Below are 16,463 nucleotides of genomic sequence, written 5' to 3'. Positions count from 1 at the left end.
GGGTGGCGGGTGTATATGGGGGGTGGCTGTGTGGCGGGTGTATAGGGGGGGTGGCGGGTGTATATGGGGGTGTAGATGTAGGGGGTGTATGTATACTATGGGGGGGTGGCGGGTGCATATGGGGGTGTGTATACTATGGGGGGTGGCGGGTGCATATGGGGGTGTATATGGGGGGGTGGCTGTGTGGCGGGTGTATATGGGGGGGTGGCTGTGTGGCGGGTGTATATGGGTGTGTGTGGATACTATGGGGGGTGGCGGATGTATATGGGGGGTGGCGGGTGTATATGGGGGGGTGGCTGTGTGGCGGGTGTATATGGGTGTGTGTGGATACTATGGGGGGTGGCGGATGTATATGGGGGGGTGGCGGGTGTATATGGGGGGGTGGCGGGTGTATATGGGGGGTGGCTGTGTGGCGGGTGTATAGGGGGGGGTGGCGGGTGTATATGGGGGTGTAGATGTAGGGGGTGTGTGTATACTATGGGGGGGGTGGCGGGTGTATATGGGGGTGTGTGGATACTATGGGGGGTGGCGGGTGTATATGGGGGGGTGGCGGGTGTATATGGGGGGTTGGCGGGTGTATATGGGGGGTTGGCGGGTGTATATGGGGGGGTGGCGGGTGTATATGGGGGGGTGGCGGGTGTATATGGGGGGTGGCGGGTGTATATGGGGGGGTGGCGGGTGTATATGGGGGGTGGCGGGTGTATATGGGGGGGTGGCGGGTGTATATGGGGGGGTGGCGGGTGTATATGGGGGGGTGGCGGGTGTATATGGGGGGGTGGCGGGTGTATATGGGGGGTGCGGGTGTATATGGGGGGTGGCGGGTGTATATGGGGGGGTGGCGGGTGTATATGGGGGGTGGCGGGTGTATATGGGGCTGTGTATTAGGATATATATGACGTGCCGGTTTCTCCCCGTCAGGGACGTTCTGGCCTCCGCCCGCACCGGCAGTGGTAAGACCCTCGCTTTCCTGCTCCCGGCCATAGAACTGGTTTACAAGCTGAAGTTTATGCCGCGTAACGGTGAGTGGTGATTTGTTGTCTGTGCCCGGCCTGCAGGGGGCGCTCGTGGAGGGTTTTCTTCTGATTGCTTATTATTCGGATCTGATCATCCGGCGCCGTCCAATAGTGAAGAATCCGGACACTTTTTGTTCTTGTGGAAGGATTTTTTTAATTGCACCAAATAATGTAAAGTAAATCTCCCCGGGCGAGTCACGCGGGACATTTTCAGCCGTTTTTCGGGCCGTGAACGTTGGAAGCCGCACGCCTACACACATCTGCCCCCCGTTATCAATGGGAAATCCGGCGTTCTGTTCCGACGGGGCGTAAAAAGAAGCGCGTGTCACTCCCTGAGCCGACTCAATAGAAAAACCGCTCCAGTAACCGCCGTAAAAAACGTCTTTTGTTGCGCGTGAACACGGCCTTGGGATTCTTTTTTGTGCAATTCCGCCATTTTTTGGGTGTTTTTGTGGTGGTTAAAAACGACCTGATCACATTTTTTTTCCTGCGGGTGAAACGATTGCGGTGATAACAAATTGATATTCCTTTCCGTGGATTGAGCGGTGCGGTTTTCGCGGGGCGAGCTGTGGTTTTTATTGCTGCCGTTTTGGGGTTCATTCAACTTTTTGATCTTTTCTTTCCATTTTCTTGTTCGTACGGCCATGTTCACACACGAGACTAAACACGGAGCTTCAAGGGAAAACCGCTCCTCATTTTGAGACGTTTTTGAAGGCACTCGCGATTTTCGCTACATTTTTTACGGCCATTTTTGGAGGGGTTTTTAATAGTCTATGAAAAACGACTCCAAAAAACTTCCCAAGATGTGTCCTGCACTTCTTTTTCGTGGCCGTTTTGAAAAAAACAAAAACGGCCCATCGGAACAGAACGCAAGTTTTCTCATTTATTTCAATTACAGCCCGAAAAACAGCCGAAAACACTGTGTGTGAACATACCCTTACATTGGGGGACACAGACCGCGGGTACATGCTGTTACCACTAGGAGGCTTGACAGTAAGAAATGGATGGGAATGTGGCCCCTCCCCCAGACAGCGGTTCAGTCGTGGCTTGTAGGAGCCGACACTTCTGATGATTCCGCCGAGTCCCCACCATTTTTAAGCTTGTTTTACTATTTATTTTCTATTCCATTAGAAATGCACCGCTGTCTAACCTGCCTATGGAGACCCCCCCCCCCCCGCCGCCTGCCTATGGAGGCCCCCCCCAGCCGCCTGCCTATGGAGACCCCCCCCCCCCCCAGCCGCCTGCCTATGGAGACACATCCCCCCCCCCCTGCCTGCTTATGGAGACCGCCCCCCGCCACCTGCCTATGGGCCCGCCACCTGCCTATGGACCCGCCCCCGCCACCTGCCTATGAAGACGTGGAGTCACCTTGCTGACATCACCCGGTCCATGATGCTTTGCCTTTCTGACCACCCACCTCTGGACTCGCGTCGTCTTCACGTGGCGGCTCCTAAGACCGGCAAGATCCACACAAACATAGTTTTTTCCAGCCTCTTCTGCCTCCCCTCCCCCACTGGAGGTGCAGTCTGGTGCCTCCTTTCTCCCATGGAGGCCTCATCAGAGGGGGAGCTCTTTAATTTGGATCCGGGTGACCCTCTTCCAAACTGTCGTCCTACTGTTGAAGGCCGTCCGTGGCACTTTACAGGTCCCTGATGCAGAGCTTTTGCCTGATTTGGTTTCCTTCCATTAACCTCAATGGTCCCAGACGGGGTCTTTCCGGGTCCTTTTGATCTTGACGGCATAGTGTTCATGGCATGGCAACACCTGGACAAGAAGTTAATTCACTCTAGCCGGCTGGATGTATCCGTTTCAGGAAGGGGTCTCTTCCAAGTGGACCTCTGGTTTCCCACCTGGCCAAAGCTATTACTTTGCCTATGGCTGGCACAACTTAGTTCAAGAACCTGTGGGTCGCATCATGGAGTCCTTTGCCTGGTCCACCTTTGAGGCTACGGACTACGCCTTACGTTCTATTTTTGTCTCGACCCTGGGTCAGTAGAACTACCACTAAATGGGCACCCCCATCTGCGTCATGGTCTCCTCCGGAGTAATTGGTTGATCTGTCTCATCACCTACTGTAATGCGTCCAAGTAGCTACGAAAGGCTTCGTCTGCATAAGTATAGGAATATCATGGTATTAGTTGCCCTATTCCTCAAAACGGCTGATAAGCGGCTATGAAGGATCAGCGGCGCCCGTGCATACGCCACATCTGCTACACAGACACACACGCACTCTGCTGTGCTACACAGACACACACGCACTCTGCTGTGCTACACAGACACACACGCACTCTGCTGTGCTACACAGACACACACGCACTCTGCTGTGCTACACAGACACACACGCACTCTGCTGTGCTACACAGACACACGCACTCTGCTGTGCTACACAGACACACACGCACTCTGCTGTGCTACACAGACACACACGCACTCTGCTGTGCTACACAGACACACACGCACTCTGCTGTGCTACACAGACACACACGCACTCTGCTGTGCTACACAGACACACACGCACTCTGCTGTGCTACACAGACACACACGCACTCTGCTCTGCTACACAGACACACACGCACTCTGCTCTGCTACACAGACACACACGCACTCTGCTCTGCTACACAGACACACACACGCACTCTGCTCTGCTACACAGACACACACACGCACTCTGCTCTGCTACACAGACACACACACGCACTCTGCTCTGCTACACAGACACACACACGCACTCTGCTCTGCTACACAGACACACACACGCACTCTGCTCTGCTACACAGACACACACACGCACTCTGCTCTGCTACACAGACACACGCACCCTGCTGCATATTACAAGCTTCCAACCGCACACCGTCCACACTGACAATACATCTAGTGACGGGGCGGGCGTCGGGTGGGGGGGGGGTCTGTCGGGGGTCACGAGAGCGGCGGTCTGTGAGGGAGAGAGGGACAGACAGACACCTTACCTGCAGTGCGGCCGGTCTTCATAATGGCGCCTGCTATCTCCCTACAAACCGCTGCTCTGCTGTGTGACTGACCTGCGTCTGCGCTGTACAGAGCCAGATAGCAGAGGCCATGGACGGCTGCCGTTCATTGACTCCTATGTAGCTGCCGTATTCCATCTCTGTTGTTAATCGACACAGAGATGAAAAAAAAAATGGCAGCCCCCATAGAGAAGTAAAGGTATGAATACATTAAAAAGTAGAAAGTGACAACACAAATAAATAACATTTTTGTTTACATTAAAAGCAATATAATAAAAAAATAAAATATAAATCATGACCCCTTCCCTTTAACTCTCTTTTCTGCATATTGACCTAAGGAGTGCTTGAGTTTACCTTCTAAATACAGACTGGGTGGGAACCCTAGTGATGGCACCCAGACAACCTGCAGAGTGCCACAGACTTCATCTTTACTGAACACCCCAGTCAAGAAGGCAGGTCCTCAATCTCGGTCCTTTCATGTGTACTCCAGCCTTCCTTCTTCCAGAGAACAGTCCCACCAGGACCAGTAGGCCAAACCCTCGATCAAGGCCCAGCTCCTCTTGCCATTCCCGATCTCAGTCGGCCAAGGCCGGAGCTGGTAAGCCAGGGGTGGGCAAACTTTTTGACTCGCGGGCCACAATGGGTTCTAAAATTTGACAGAGGGGCCGGGCCAGGAGCATTTGGAGGGAGTGTTTGGGCCGGATATACTAGTGTGTGCAAACCTCATAGCACAGTAAGAACACTACAAGCCAATTTATTAACTGTCTTTCAAATGTGAAAAATAGCCCTTATCAGTTAATAAATTTGTCTCAAGGAATATGCAAGATATGGCATTTACATACTATTTCGCAGATACTGGGAGGAGGAAATGTCAATAGATTAAAATAACATACGCACTGTGATTTATCAAGAAAAAAGTTCTGTTGACTCTGTAAATGAGCTGCCAACCTCTGAGCAGTAGCCGCCCGTTCTTGTGTTGACTGCTTGCTAGCATAGTTTGCATGCTTCGTGGCAAAGTGACGGCTGATATTGTACTCTTTGAAAACCGAAGGGCTTAATGGTGACGTGAAACGAAGTGAAAATTAAAGAGAAATACGCGCCACATTAACCCCTTAATGACCGGGCCATTTTGCACGTTAATGACCAAGGATTATTTTTGTTTTTTTCACGGTCGCATTCCAAGAGTCGTAACTCTTTTTTTATTCCGTCGACATAGCCGTATAAGGGCTTGTTTTTTGCGGGACGAGTTGTATTTTGTAATTGCACCATTTTTAGATGCTTACAATATATTGATTAACTTTTATTAACTTTATTTTAGGAGAGAATTGAAAATAAGCAGCTATTCCAGCATTAATTTTCACGTTATAAATTTACGCCGTTTACTATGCAGCGTAAATAACATGTTCACTTTATTCTATGGGTCGGCACGATTACGGGGATACCAAATGTGTAAAGGTTTTATATGTTTTTTCTACGTTTGCACAATAAAAAGCCTTTTAGAAAAAAATTACTTGTTTTTGCATCGCCGCGTTCCAAGAGCCGTCATTTTTTTATTTTTCCGTCGATGTGGCCGTACGTGGGATTGATTTTTGCGGGACAATGTGTCGTTTTCATTAGTACTATTTTGGGGTACATAGAACTTATAGATGAACTTTTATTTTATTTTTTATGGGGGGAATGGGAGAAAAGAGAGAATTTTGCCGTTGTTTTTTGCGTTTTCTTTGGACGCCGTTCATCCGGCGGTTTAATTAATGTGTTCATTTTATTGGTCAAGTTGTTACGATCGCGGGAATACCATATATGTGTGTGTGTGATTTGTTTTGACAGTTTTATTAAATAAAACCACTTTTTGGGGCAAAAAAGTAGTTTTATTTGACTTTGACTGTAATTTTTTTTATTTTTTTTTTCACAAACTTTATTTAACGGTTTTACTTTTTTTTTTTTAGTCCCACCAGGGGACTTCACTATGCGATATGCCGATCGCATATATAATGCTTTGGTATACTTCGTATACCAAAGCATTATTGCCTGTCAGTGTAAAACTGACAGGCAACCTATTAGGTCATGCCTCTGGCATCGCCTAACAGGCAGATGCTGAAGACAGACCTGGGGGTCTTTGTTAGACCCCCGGCTGTCATGGAAACCCGACGGCGACCCGCGATTTGTTTGCGGGGGCGCCGATCGGGAGACAGAGGGAGTTCCCCCCTCTGTCAAACACATTAAATGCCGCTGTCACTGTTGACAGCGGCATTTAATGGGTTAAACTGCCGGAATCGGCGCGTGCTTCGATTCCGGCAGTTGCAGCAGGAGCCAGGCTGTGTATAACAGCCGTGCTCCTGCCGCTGATCGCGTGGGTAAACTGTCAGTACCCGTGCGATCACAGGACGGATATATCCGTCCTCCTGCGCGAACTAGCAGCTGCTGAGGACGGATATATCTTGGACAAGTTCGGCGGGCCGGATTAAAAAGCCTAACGGGCCGTATGTGGCCCGCGGGCCGTAGTTTGCCCATGTCTGTGGTAAGCCCAACTTATCTGCAGTTGCGCCCCCACTCTTCAGATCGGCTGGGGAGCAGACTTCTATACTTCTAGGACGTCTGGCTCTCCCACTTTTCAGGCGCCTGGGTTCAGGAACCTATGGATTCTGTTCCTTCAAGGAGTCCTTATTCAGGTGCCCTCGACCCAACCTTTTTTGTTGTACCAAAGAAAAACCGCTTGGTTCATCCCATTGTAGACCTCCGCATCTCAAGAAGTATGTCAAGGTCCGCCATTTCCGCATGGCATCCCTCCGATCAGTCATCGCTTCCATAGAACAAGGGTGTTGCATTCACGTCCATGATGTTAGAGGAGAATGCATGTTCTGATTTGCCAGTCCCACCCGTGCTGCTTCCTCTTTGCAGTGCCTTCTCACAGTTACCAGTTTGTGGCTCCTACCATTGTTCTGACTTCCAGCCCTTAGGCTGGATTCACACGAGCATGTTTGGTCCGTAAAGGACGGAACGTATTTCGGCCGCAAGTCCCGGACCGAACTCAGTGCAGGGAGCCGGGCTCCTAGTATCATAGTTCTGTACGATGCTAGGAGTCCCTGCCTTGCTGCAGGACAACTGTCCCTGTAATCATGATTACAGTACGGGACAGTAGTTCCACGGAGAGGCAGGGACTCCTAGCATCGTACAGAACTATGATGCTAGGGGCCCGGCTCCCTGCACTGTGTTCGGTCCGGGACTTGCAGCCGAAATACGTCCGTCCATTACTGACCGAACATGCTCGTGTGAACCCAGCCTTAGCGTTTTAACAAAAATCCTGTCTGTGGGGATGGTACTCCTTTTGACCAGGGGGGGTGTCCGTTGTCCTTGATCAAATCGCCTATCCAGGAGGACATTGTGATTTGGTCGGGTTCGGTTTGATTGTCAACCGCTCCAAATCTTGTCTGTTCCCCTCCCGATAGATTGAGTGTCCCCACTCAGGAATACAGCCAGCGAGAGTGGTCTGTTCTTCAGTAAGGGATTTGCTCCTTGTGGACAGCTTTACCAACCTCTCTCCACTTCTGCATGCGAGTCCTCGGAATCATGGTGGCCTTGGTTGAAGCCATTCCCTTCGCACAGTTCCATACTCGCCCTCTTCAGCGGGACATCCTCTCCCAGGGGAGCCATTCTCTGAACTCCTGGGGTCAAGGATCCTCCTTCCTCTGGCTGTCTGTTGTACCTCCAGTGGTGAATCTCCTAACCAGCCATTTCCTGCAGTCTCTCCTTCCTTCCGCTGACCTGCAGATCCTCTTCACGGATGCTGGTCTTAAGGGGTGGGGAGGAACATTTTGAAATGTCATGGCACGGGAGCTGTGGTCCCCACAGGAATCGCTTCTTCCCGTCGACCTGCTGGCGTTGAGGGCCATCTTCCTTTGCCTGCTGCACTGGACTTTGCTCCAGTCCGTCCATCTAGTGCAGGTCGGTTGTGGTTTGTCTCAATCACCAAGGCAGGACTCATTACTGGCAGAGGCCACAAAGCTTCTCACCCGGGTAGATCATCTCGTTCCCGCTCTCATTACACATTCCAGGGATCGACAACTGGGTCATGGATTTCCTTAGTGGTGAAGGTTGAATCACCGGGAGTAGTTCCTCCACCAGGACGATTTCAACCCGATTTGCGCCTGATGGGGCGAGTGAAATGTGGTGCTGATGGCGTCCCGGCTCACCTGCAAGGTTCTCTGCTTCCTATCCCGAGCACGTTGCTGAGAGGAATATGCCGTGGACGCTTCTGTGACTCCGTGAACCTGCTTCAGGCTCCTCTATGGATTTCCCCCTCTGCCACGGCTCCTCCAACAGCTATCCTGGTAGCGCCACATGTCAGGGTCGCTGTTACACGGATGTGGTGTCCCTCCTGACAGTCCCGACCTCCCTCAGGGACCTCTCTTCCACCAGAATTTGAGGTCGCTGAGTTTCACATTGTGACTGCTAAGGCCGCCATTCTGAGGGCTCGTGGTTTGTTGGACAGGGTTTTTTTACCACTCTCGTGGGCTCGGAAGCCTTCCTCAGTCCACTTTTATCCTCGTACCTGAAAGACTTGAATTAGTTGATGTGAGGATCTCCCTCCTCTGCGATTTTCTACCTCCCAGAGTTTTTCCCTCTTCCAGGGTGGGCTGGATCAGGGTTTGGCCCTTAGTTTCCTGAAGGGACCGGTGTCTGCACTATCCATCTTGTTTAGTAGCTCGTTGACCTCCAAGTCTGATGCCGAGACTTTTCTATAGAGGGTTTACCATGCGATTTTCCCCCTTCTCGTCCTCCGACTCCTTCATGGGATTGCATCCTGGTATTGGAGGTTCTCCGTCTGAACGTTTGCGTGCAGTCTCTCTCGCGGTGGCAGCGGTGACTTTCCTCCGGAGGGTCTCTGATCTGGTGGATTTATCCTGCCGCTCTTCATTTGGTTCCAGTAGGATGTGGCGGTGCTTCGTATGGTGCCCTCTTCTTCTTTTGCCCCGGCTCTGTCTTTCTCTTGAATAAGGACCTCTTTCTGCCGTCCTCTTCTCAGTCTCTGTCATTCCAGGGAACGTTCTCTCCACAACCTGGACGTTCCCTGCACCTTGCAGACTGACCTTCCTTCTTGATTAATCCTGCCAGAGGGGTCCAGGAAGGGGTTGGCAGCCTCTAAGACCACCATTGCTTGCTGGATTTGAATGATTGTTTGTGAGGCTTATTGGGTTTGGGGCTCACGGTCCGCTCTACCACACTGGTTGTACCTTCCTCTGCCCTTCAGTTGTGCAGGGCGGCCACGTGGTCTCCTCTTACACTTTGGTCACGTTCCCTCAGGTGGGCACATTTTGCCTCTGCAGGCGCTTCCTTGGGTCACAAGGTCTTGCAGGGATCTGTGAAATAGCTGACCATGTCCTGTCTTCTGTTCTCATCTCTGGGGACTTCTCTAGGACACCCATATTAGTGTCCCCCAATGTAACGAACGGAAAACCAGGATTAAATTCCTTCCTTGTCCAGTTATTGGGGGACACAACTTCCACCCATTGTATTTTCCGGGTTTTTTGTTGTCAGTTTGAGGATTCCCCTCTGTGGTTTGACGTTCCTCTCTTACCCTGTATCTGCTTCTCTTAGGGTATGTGCACACACACTATTTACGTCTGTAATTGACGGACGTATTTCGGCCGCAAGTCCCGGACCGAACACAGTGCAGGGAGCCGGGCTCCTAGTATCATAGTTATGTACGATGCTAGGAGTCCCTGCCTCTCTGCAGGACAAATGTCCCGTACTGTAATCATGTTTTCAGTACGGGACAGCAGTTCCACGGAGAGGCAGGGACTCCTAGCGCCGTACATAACTATGATACTAGGAGCCCGGCTCCCTGCACTGTGTTCGGTCCGGGACTTCCGGACGAAATACGTCCGTCAATTACGGACGTAAATAGTGTGTGTGCACATACCCTGACTGCTTGTGGACAGACTGAACAGCTCCGTGTCTGTGGGCGGGGCATATCTTGTAGGAGGAGCCACACTTTTTATTTTTAGTGTCAAGGCCCCTAGTGGCAACAGCATGTACCCACGGTCTGTGTCCCCCAATGAACGGGACGAGAGGATGTTACGGTGACGACCAAAAAACAGAGAGTGGCTTTTTTTTTTTAATGTATTTTTTCTCCTGTCTCATTACGGGACTTAAAGATTTGATTGTTCGGTCGCTGGGACTGTAAAGATTGTGTGTTACGGTGCATTGTCCTTCTAAGTGCTGGTAACGGGGCAGAGCTCGGGGCATTCGTTGGACGCCCGGCTAACAACCCTTCGGCACTCTGCAATGGCACTGCTGGGGTGAGCGGGTCCCCTCCTCTGCCTGACTCTTTAGATTCTGCAATCACTATTGACTGCGAGATGTAAGTGGTTATCAGGAGTCCGTCACCAGACATCTGCCTGTCACAGCTGCAGCGCAGTAATCTAGTGCCTGAATGTCGTCGCTGGTTTCATTTTTCGGATGTGCGGCTCCGTTGTAGCGATTAATCACTAAATTCTTCATATGCAAATAAACATTTGGAGCAACGAGGGCGTCACCTGCTCCAAACATCGCTACCGTCTGTCCCCAGTCCCTCCCTCCCTTCTTTGATTGACAGGTGCAGGCAGTACGAAGATGTGATCCCGTATTCTCCGGCGCTGCGCCCGCGCCTCGTCTTCTGAATCTGTGCATGCGCAGTAGAGCCAATTCGACCGATGAAACTTCAGTGACGTGCTGGGCATGCGCCGACTCAGAAGCCAGGGCTCGGGCGCAGCTCAGGAGAACACGGGGCCAAGCGGGATCACGGCTTTGTACTGCCTGGACCTGTCAATCAAAGAAGAAGGGGAGGGACTAGGCATAGAAGGGGAGGGACTAGGCATAGAAGGGGAGGGACTAGGCATAGAAGGTGGAGCTGGTGATGCCCTCGTTGCTCCAAAAAGCTCATGTGCATATGAAGAATAAAGTCTTAATCGCTGCGTGATGGCGGCTTCTGTACTGCCTGACCCTGGCAATCAAACGGAGCCGCACATCTGAAAATCGTGTGTAGCCTGACCGGAGTGTGACGCCGTTACTGTGCTGCTGCCAGTTTGTGGTGACGCTCCCTTTTGAATGGCGGTTCTCTCCAGTCCCAGCTGTAATACAGGCAGCCCGTCAGCCCGCTCCATACGTAGTGTCCAGAGCCGAGTGAGCAGCAGCATCGATGTCCCTGATGAACCGCAATGTCTGATAATCCGGCACCAATGTTTTCTAGGTGTGACCTGGACCGTTATTTTATTTTTTACTGCAGGAACGGGGGTCCTCATCTTGTCCCCCACGCGGGAGCTCGCCATGCAGACGTTCGGGGTTCTGAAGGAGTTGATGGCGCATCACGTTCACACATATGGGCTGATAATGGGCGGCAGCAACAGGTCGGCGGAAGCTCAGAAACTCGCCAATGGGGTGAATATTATTGTGGCGACCCCTGGGCGGCTGCTGGACCACATGCAGGTGAGGAGCGCGCTGGGTGTCTCGTGTTCTCACTCGTGACATCAGAGCAGTCTAACTTTCCGCCACCTTTTTTTGTAGAACACGCCTGGATTCATGTACAAAAACCTCCAGTGTCTGGTCATCGACGAGGCCGATCGTATCCTGGAGGTCGGATTCGAGCAGGAAATGAAGCAGATAATCAACCTGTTACCGAGTGAGTGGGGGGCCGGGGGACGGCTAGAGATGTAGTAGTGACCCCACAAATAACCGTCTCCTCCCCCGCAGGGCGCAGGCAGACCATGCTCTTCTCTGCCACTCAGACCCGCAAGGTGGAGGACCTGGCCCGGATCTCCCTTAAGAAGGAGCCGCTGTATGTGGGTGTGGACGACAACAAGGACACGGCGACTGTGGATGGTCTGGAGCAGGTAACGGGGCGACAACGGAGGCTTCACCCCTGTATATAGGATCAGTATAAGATGTACAGAGGAGATGTAGTGTCTGTATATAGGATCAGTATAAGATGTACACAGAGGAGATGTAGTGTCTGTATATAGGATCAGTATAAGATGTACACAGAGGAGATGTAGTATCTGTATATAGGATCAGTATAAGATGTATACAGAGGAGATGTAGTATCTGTATATAGGATCAGTATAAGATGTACACAGAGGAGATGTAGTGTCTGTATATAGGATCAGTATAAGATGTACACAGAGGAGATGTAGTGTCTGTATATAGGATCAGTATAAGATGTACACAGAGGAGATGTAGTATCTGTATATAGGATCAGTATAAGATGTACACAGAGGAGATGTAGTGTCTGTATATAGGATCAGTATAAGATGTACACAGAGGAGATGTAGTATCTGTATATAGGATCAGTATAAGATGTATACAGAGGAGATGTAGTGTCTGTATATAGGATCAGTATAAGATGTACACAGAGGAGATGTAGTGTCTGTATATAGGATCAGTATAAGATGTACACAGAGGAGATGTAGTGTCTGTATATAGGATCAGTATAAGATGTACACAGAGGAGATGTAGTGTCTGTATATAGGATCAGTATAAGATGTACACAGTGGAGATGTAGTGTCTGTATATAGGATCAGTATAAGATGTACACAGAGGAGATGTAGTATCTGTATATAGGATCAGTATAAGATGTACACAGAGGAGATGTAGTGTCTGTATATAGGATCAGTATAAGATGTACACAGAGGAGATGTAGTGTCTGTATATAGGATCAGTATAAGATGTACACAGAGGAGATGTAGTATCTGTATATAGGATCAGTATAAGATGTACACAGAGGAGATGTAGTGTCTGTATATAGGATCAGTATAAGATGTACACAGAGGAGATGTAGTGTCTGTATATAGGATCAGTATAAGATGTACACAGAAGAGATGTAGTGTCTGTATATAGGATCAGTATAAGATGTACACAGAGGAGATGTAGTGTCTGTATATAGGATCAGTATAAGATGTATACAGAGGAGATGTAGTATCTGTATATAGGATCAGTATAAGATGTACACAGAGGAGATGTAGTGTCTGTATATAGGATCAGTATAAGATGTATACAGAGGAGATGTAGTATCTGTATATAGGATCAGTATAATGTACACAGAGGAGATGTAGTGTCTGTATATAGGATCAGTATAAGATGTACACAGAGGAGATGTAGTGTCTGTATATAGGATCAGTATAAGATGTATACAGAGGAGATGTAGTATCTGTATATAGGATCAGTATAATGTACACAGAGGAGATGTAGTATCTGTATATAGGATCAGTATAAGATGTACACAGAGGAGATGTAGTGTCTGTATATAGGATCAGTATAAGATGTACACAGAGGAGATGTAGTGTCTGTATATAGGATCAGTATAAGATGTACACAGAGGAGATGTAGTATCTGTATATAGGATCAGTATAAGATGTACACAGAGGAGATGTAGTATCTGTATATAGGATCAGTATAAGATGTATACAGAGGAGATGTAGTGTCTGTATATAGGATCAGTATAAGATGTACACAGAGGAGATGTAGTATCTGTATATAGGATCAGTATAAGATGTATACAGAGGAGATGTAGTATCTGTATATAGGATCAGTATAAGATGTACACAGAGGAGATGTAGTGTCTGTATATAGGATCAGTATAATGTACACAGAGGAGATGTAGTATCTGTATATAGGATCAGTATAAGATGTACACAGAGGAGATGTAGTGTCTGTATATAGGATCAGTATAAGATGTACACAGAGGAGATGTAGTATCTGTATATAGGATCAGTATAAGATGTACACAGAGGAGATGTAGTATCTGTATATAGGATCAGTATAAGATGTACACAGAGGAGATGTAGTGTCTGTATATAGGATCAGTATAAGATGTACACAGGGGAGATGTAGTGTCTGTATATAGGATCAGTATAAGATGTATACAGAGGAGATGTAGTGTCTGTATATAGGATCAGTATAAGATGTACACAGAGGAGATGTAGTGTCTGTATATAGGATCAGTATAATGTATACAGGGGAGATGTAGTATCTGTATATAGGATCAGTATAAGATGTATACAGAGGAGATGTAGTGTCTGTATATAGGATCAGTATAAGATGTACACAGAGGAGATGTAGTGTCTGTATATAGGATCAGTATAAGATGTACACAGAGGAGATGTAGTATCTGTATATAGGATCAGTATAAGATGTACACAGAGGAGATGTAGTGTCTGTATATAGGATCAGTATAAGATGTACACAGAGGAGATGTAGTGTCAGTATATAGGATCAGTATAAGATGTACACAGAGGAGATGTAGTGTCTGTATATAGGATCAGTATAAGATGTACACAGAGGAGATGTAGTGTCTGTATATAGGATCAGTATAAGATGTACACAGAGGAGATGTAGTGTCTGTATATAGGATCAGTATGAGATGTATACAGAGGAGATGTAGTATCTGTATATAGGATCAGTATAAGATGTACAGAGGAGATGTAGTGTCTGTATATAGGATCAGTATAAGATGTACACAGAGGAGATGTAGTGTCTGTATATAGGATCAGTATAAGATGTATACAGAGGAGATGTAGTATCTGTATATAGGATCAGTATAAGATGTACACAGAGGAGATGTAGTGTCTGTATATAGGATCAGTATAAGATGTACACAGAGGAGATGTAGTATCTGTATATAGGATCAGTATAAGATGTATACAGAGGAGATGTAGTGTCTGTATATAGGATCAGTATAAGATGTACACAGAGGAGATGTAGTATCTGTATATAGGATCAGTATAAGATGTACACAGAGGAGATGTAGTGTCTGTATATAGGATCAGTATAAGATGTACACAGGGGAGATGTAGTATCTGTATATAGGATCAGTATAAGATGTATATAGAGGAGATGTAGTGTCTGTATATAGGATCAGTATAAGATGTACACAGAGGAGATGTAGTATCAGTATATAGGATCAGTATAAGATGTATACAGAGGAGATGTAGTATCTGTATATAGGATCAGTATAAGATGTACACAGAGGAGATGTAGTGTCTGTATATAGGATCAGTATAAGATGTACACAGAGGAGATGTAGTGTCTGTATATAGGATCAGTATAAGATGTACACTATACAGAGGAGATGTAGTATCTGTATATAGGATCAGTATAAGATGTACAGAGGAGATGTAGTGTCTGTATATAGGATCAGTATAAGATGTACACAGAGGAGATGTAGTGTCTGTATATAGGATCAGTATAAGATGTACACAGGGGAGATGTAGTGTCTGTATATAGGATCAGTATAAGATGTACACAGAGGAGATGTAGTGTCTGTATATAGGATCAGTATAAGATGTACACAGGGGAGATGTAGTATCTGTATATAGGATCAGTATAAGATGTATATAGAGGAGATGTAGTGTCTGTATATAGGATCAGTATAAGATGTACACAGAGGAGATGTAGTGTCTGTATATAGGATCAGTATAAGATGTACACAGGGGAGATGTAGTATCTGTATATAGGATCAGTATAAGATGTACACAGAAGAGATGTAGTGTCTGTATATAGGATCAGTATAAGATGTACACAGAGGAGATGTAGTGTCTGTATATAGGATCAGTATAAGATGTATACAGAGGAGATGTAGTGTCTGTATATAGGATCAGTATAATGTACACAGAGGAGATGTAGTATCTGTATATAGGATCAGTATAAGATGTACACAGAGGAGATGTAGTATCTGTATATAGGATCAGTATAAGATGTATATAGAGGAGATGTAGTGTCTGTATATAGGATCAGTATAAGATGTATACAGAGGAGATGTAGTGTCTGTATATAGGATCAGTATAAGATGTACACAGAGGAGATGTAGTGTCTGTATATAGGATCAGTATAAGATGTATACAGGGGAGATGTAGTGTCTGTATATAGGATCAGTATAAGATGTATACAGAGGAGATGTAGTGTCTGTATATAGGATCAGTATAAGATGTACAGAGGAGATGTAGTGTCTGTATATAGGATCAGTATAAGATGTACACAGAGGAGATGTAGTGTCTGTATATAGGATCAGTATAAGATGTATACAGAGGAGATGTAGTATCTGTATATAGGATCAGTATAAGATGTACACAGAGGAGATGTAGTGTCTGTATATAGGATCAGTATAAGATGTATACAGAGGAGATGTAGTGTCTGTATATACAATCGGTATAAGATGTACACAGAGGAGATGTAGTGTCTGTATATAGGATCAGTATAAGATGTACACAGAGGAGATGTAGTGTCTGTATATAGGATCAGTATAAGATGTATACAGAGGAGATGTAGTGTCTGTATATAGGATCAGTATAAGATGTACACAGAGGAGATGTAGTATCTGTATATAGGATCAGTATAAGATGTACAGAGGAGATGTAGTGTCTGTATATAGGATCAGTATAAGATGTACACAGAGGAGATGTAGTGTCTGTATATAGGATCAGTATAAGATGTATAC

The 16,463-nt window shown here is 47.3% G+C and overlaps 1 protein-coding gene across 2 annotated transcripts in view; it reads left to right on the top strand.

Annotated features, from left to right (window-relative positions):
* DDX18 (DEAD-box helicase 18) overlaps positions 1 to 16,463 on the top strand; it is a 44,948-nt gene that overhangs the window by 7,081 nt on the left and 21,404 nt on the right. For both annotated transcript variants that reach the window (XM_075828986.1, XM_075828985.1), the window contains exons 5-8: positions 919 to 1,019; positions 11,262 to 11,461; positions 11,540 to 11,654; positions 11,726 to 11,865. In XM_075828986.1, the coding sequence (XP_075685101.1) occupies positions 919 to 1,019; positions 11,262 to 11,461; positions 11,540 to 11,654; positions 11,726 to 11,865 (556 nt within the window). The remainder of the gene's footprint in view (positions 1 to 918; positions 1,020 to 11,261; positions 11,462 to 11,539; positions 11,655 to 11,725; positions 11,866 to 16,463) is intronic.

The sequence above is a fragment of the Rhinoderma darwinii genome, chromosome 6, assembly GCF_050947455.1.
Source record: "Rhinoderma darwinii isolate aRhiDar2 chromosome 6, aRhiDar2.hap1, whole genome shotgun sequence".
NCBI lineage: Eukaryota > Metazoa > Chordata > Amphibia > Anura > Rhinodermatidae > Rhinoderma > Rhinoderma darwinii.
This window is presented reverse-complemented; position numbering and strand designations above follow the sequence as displayed.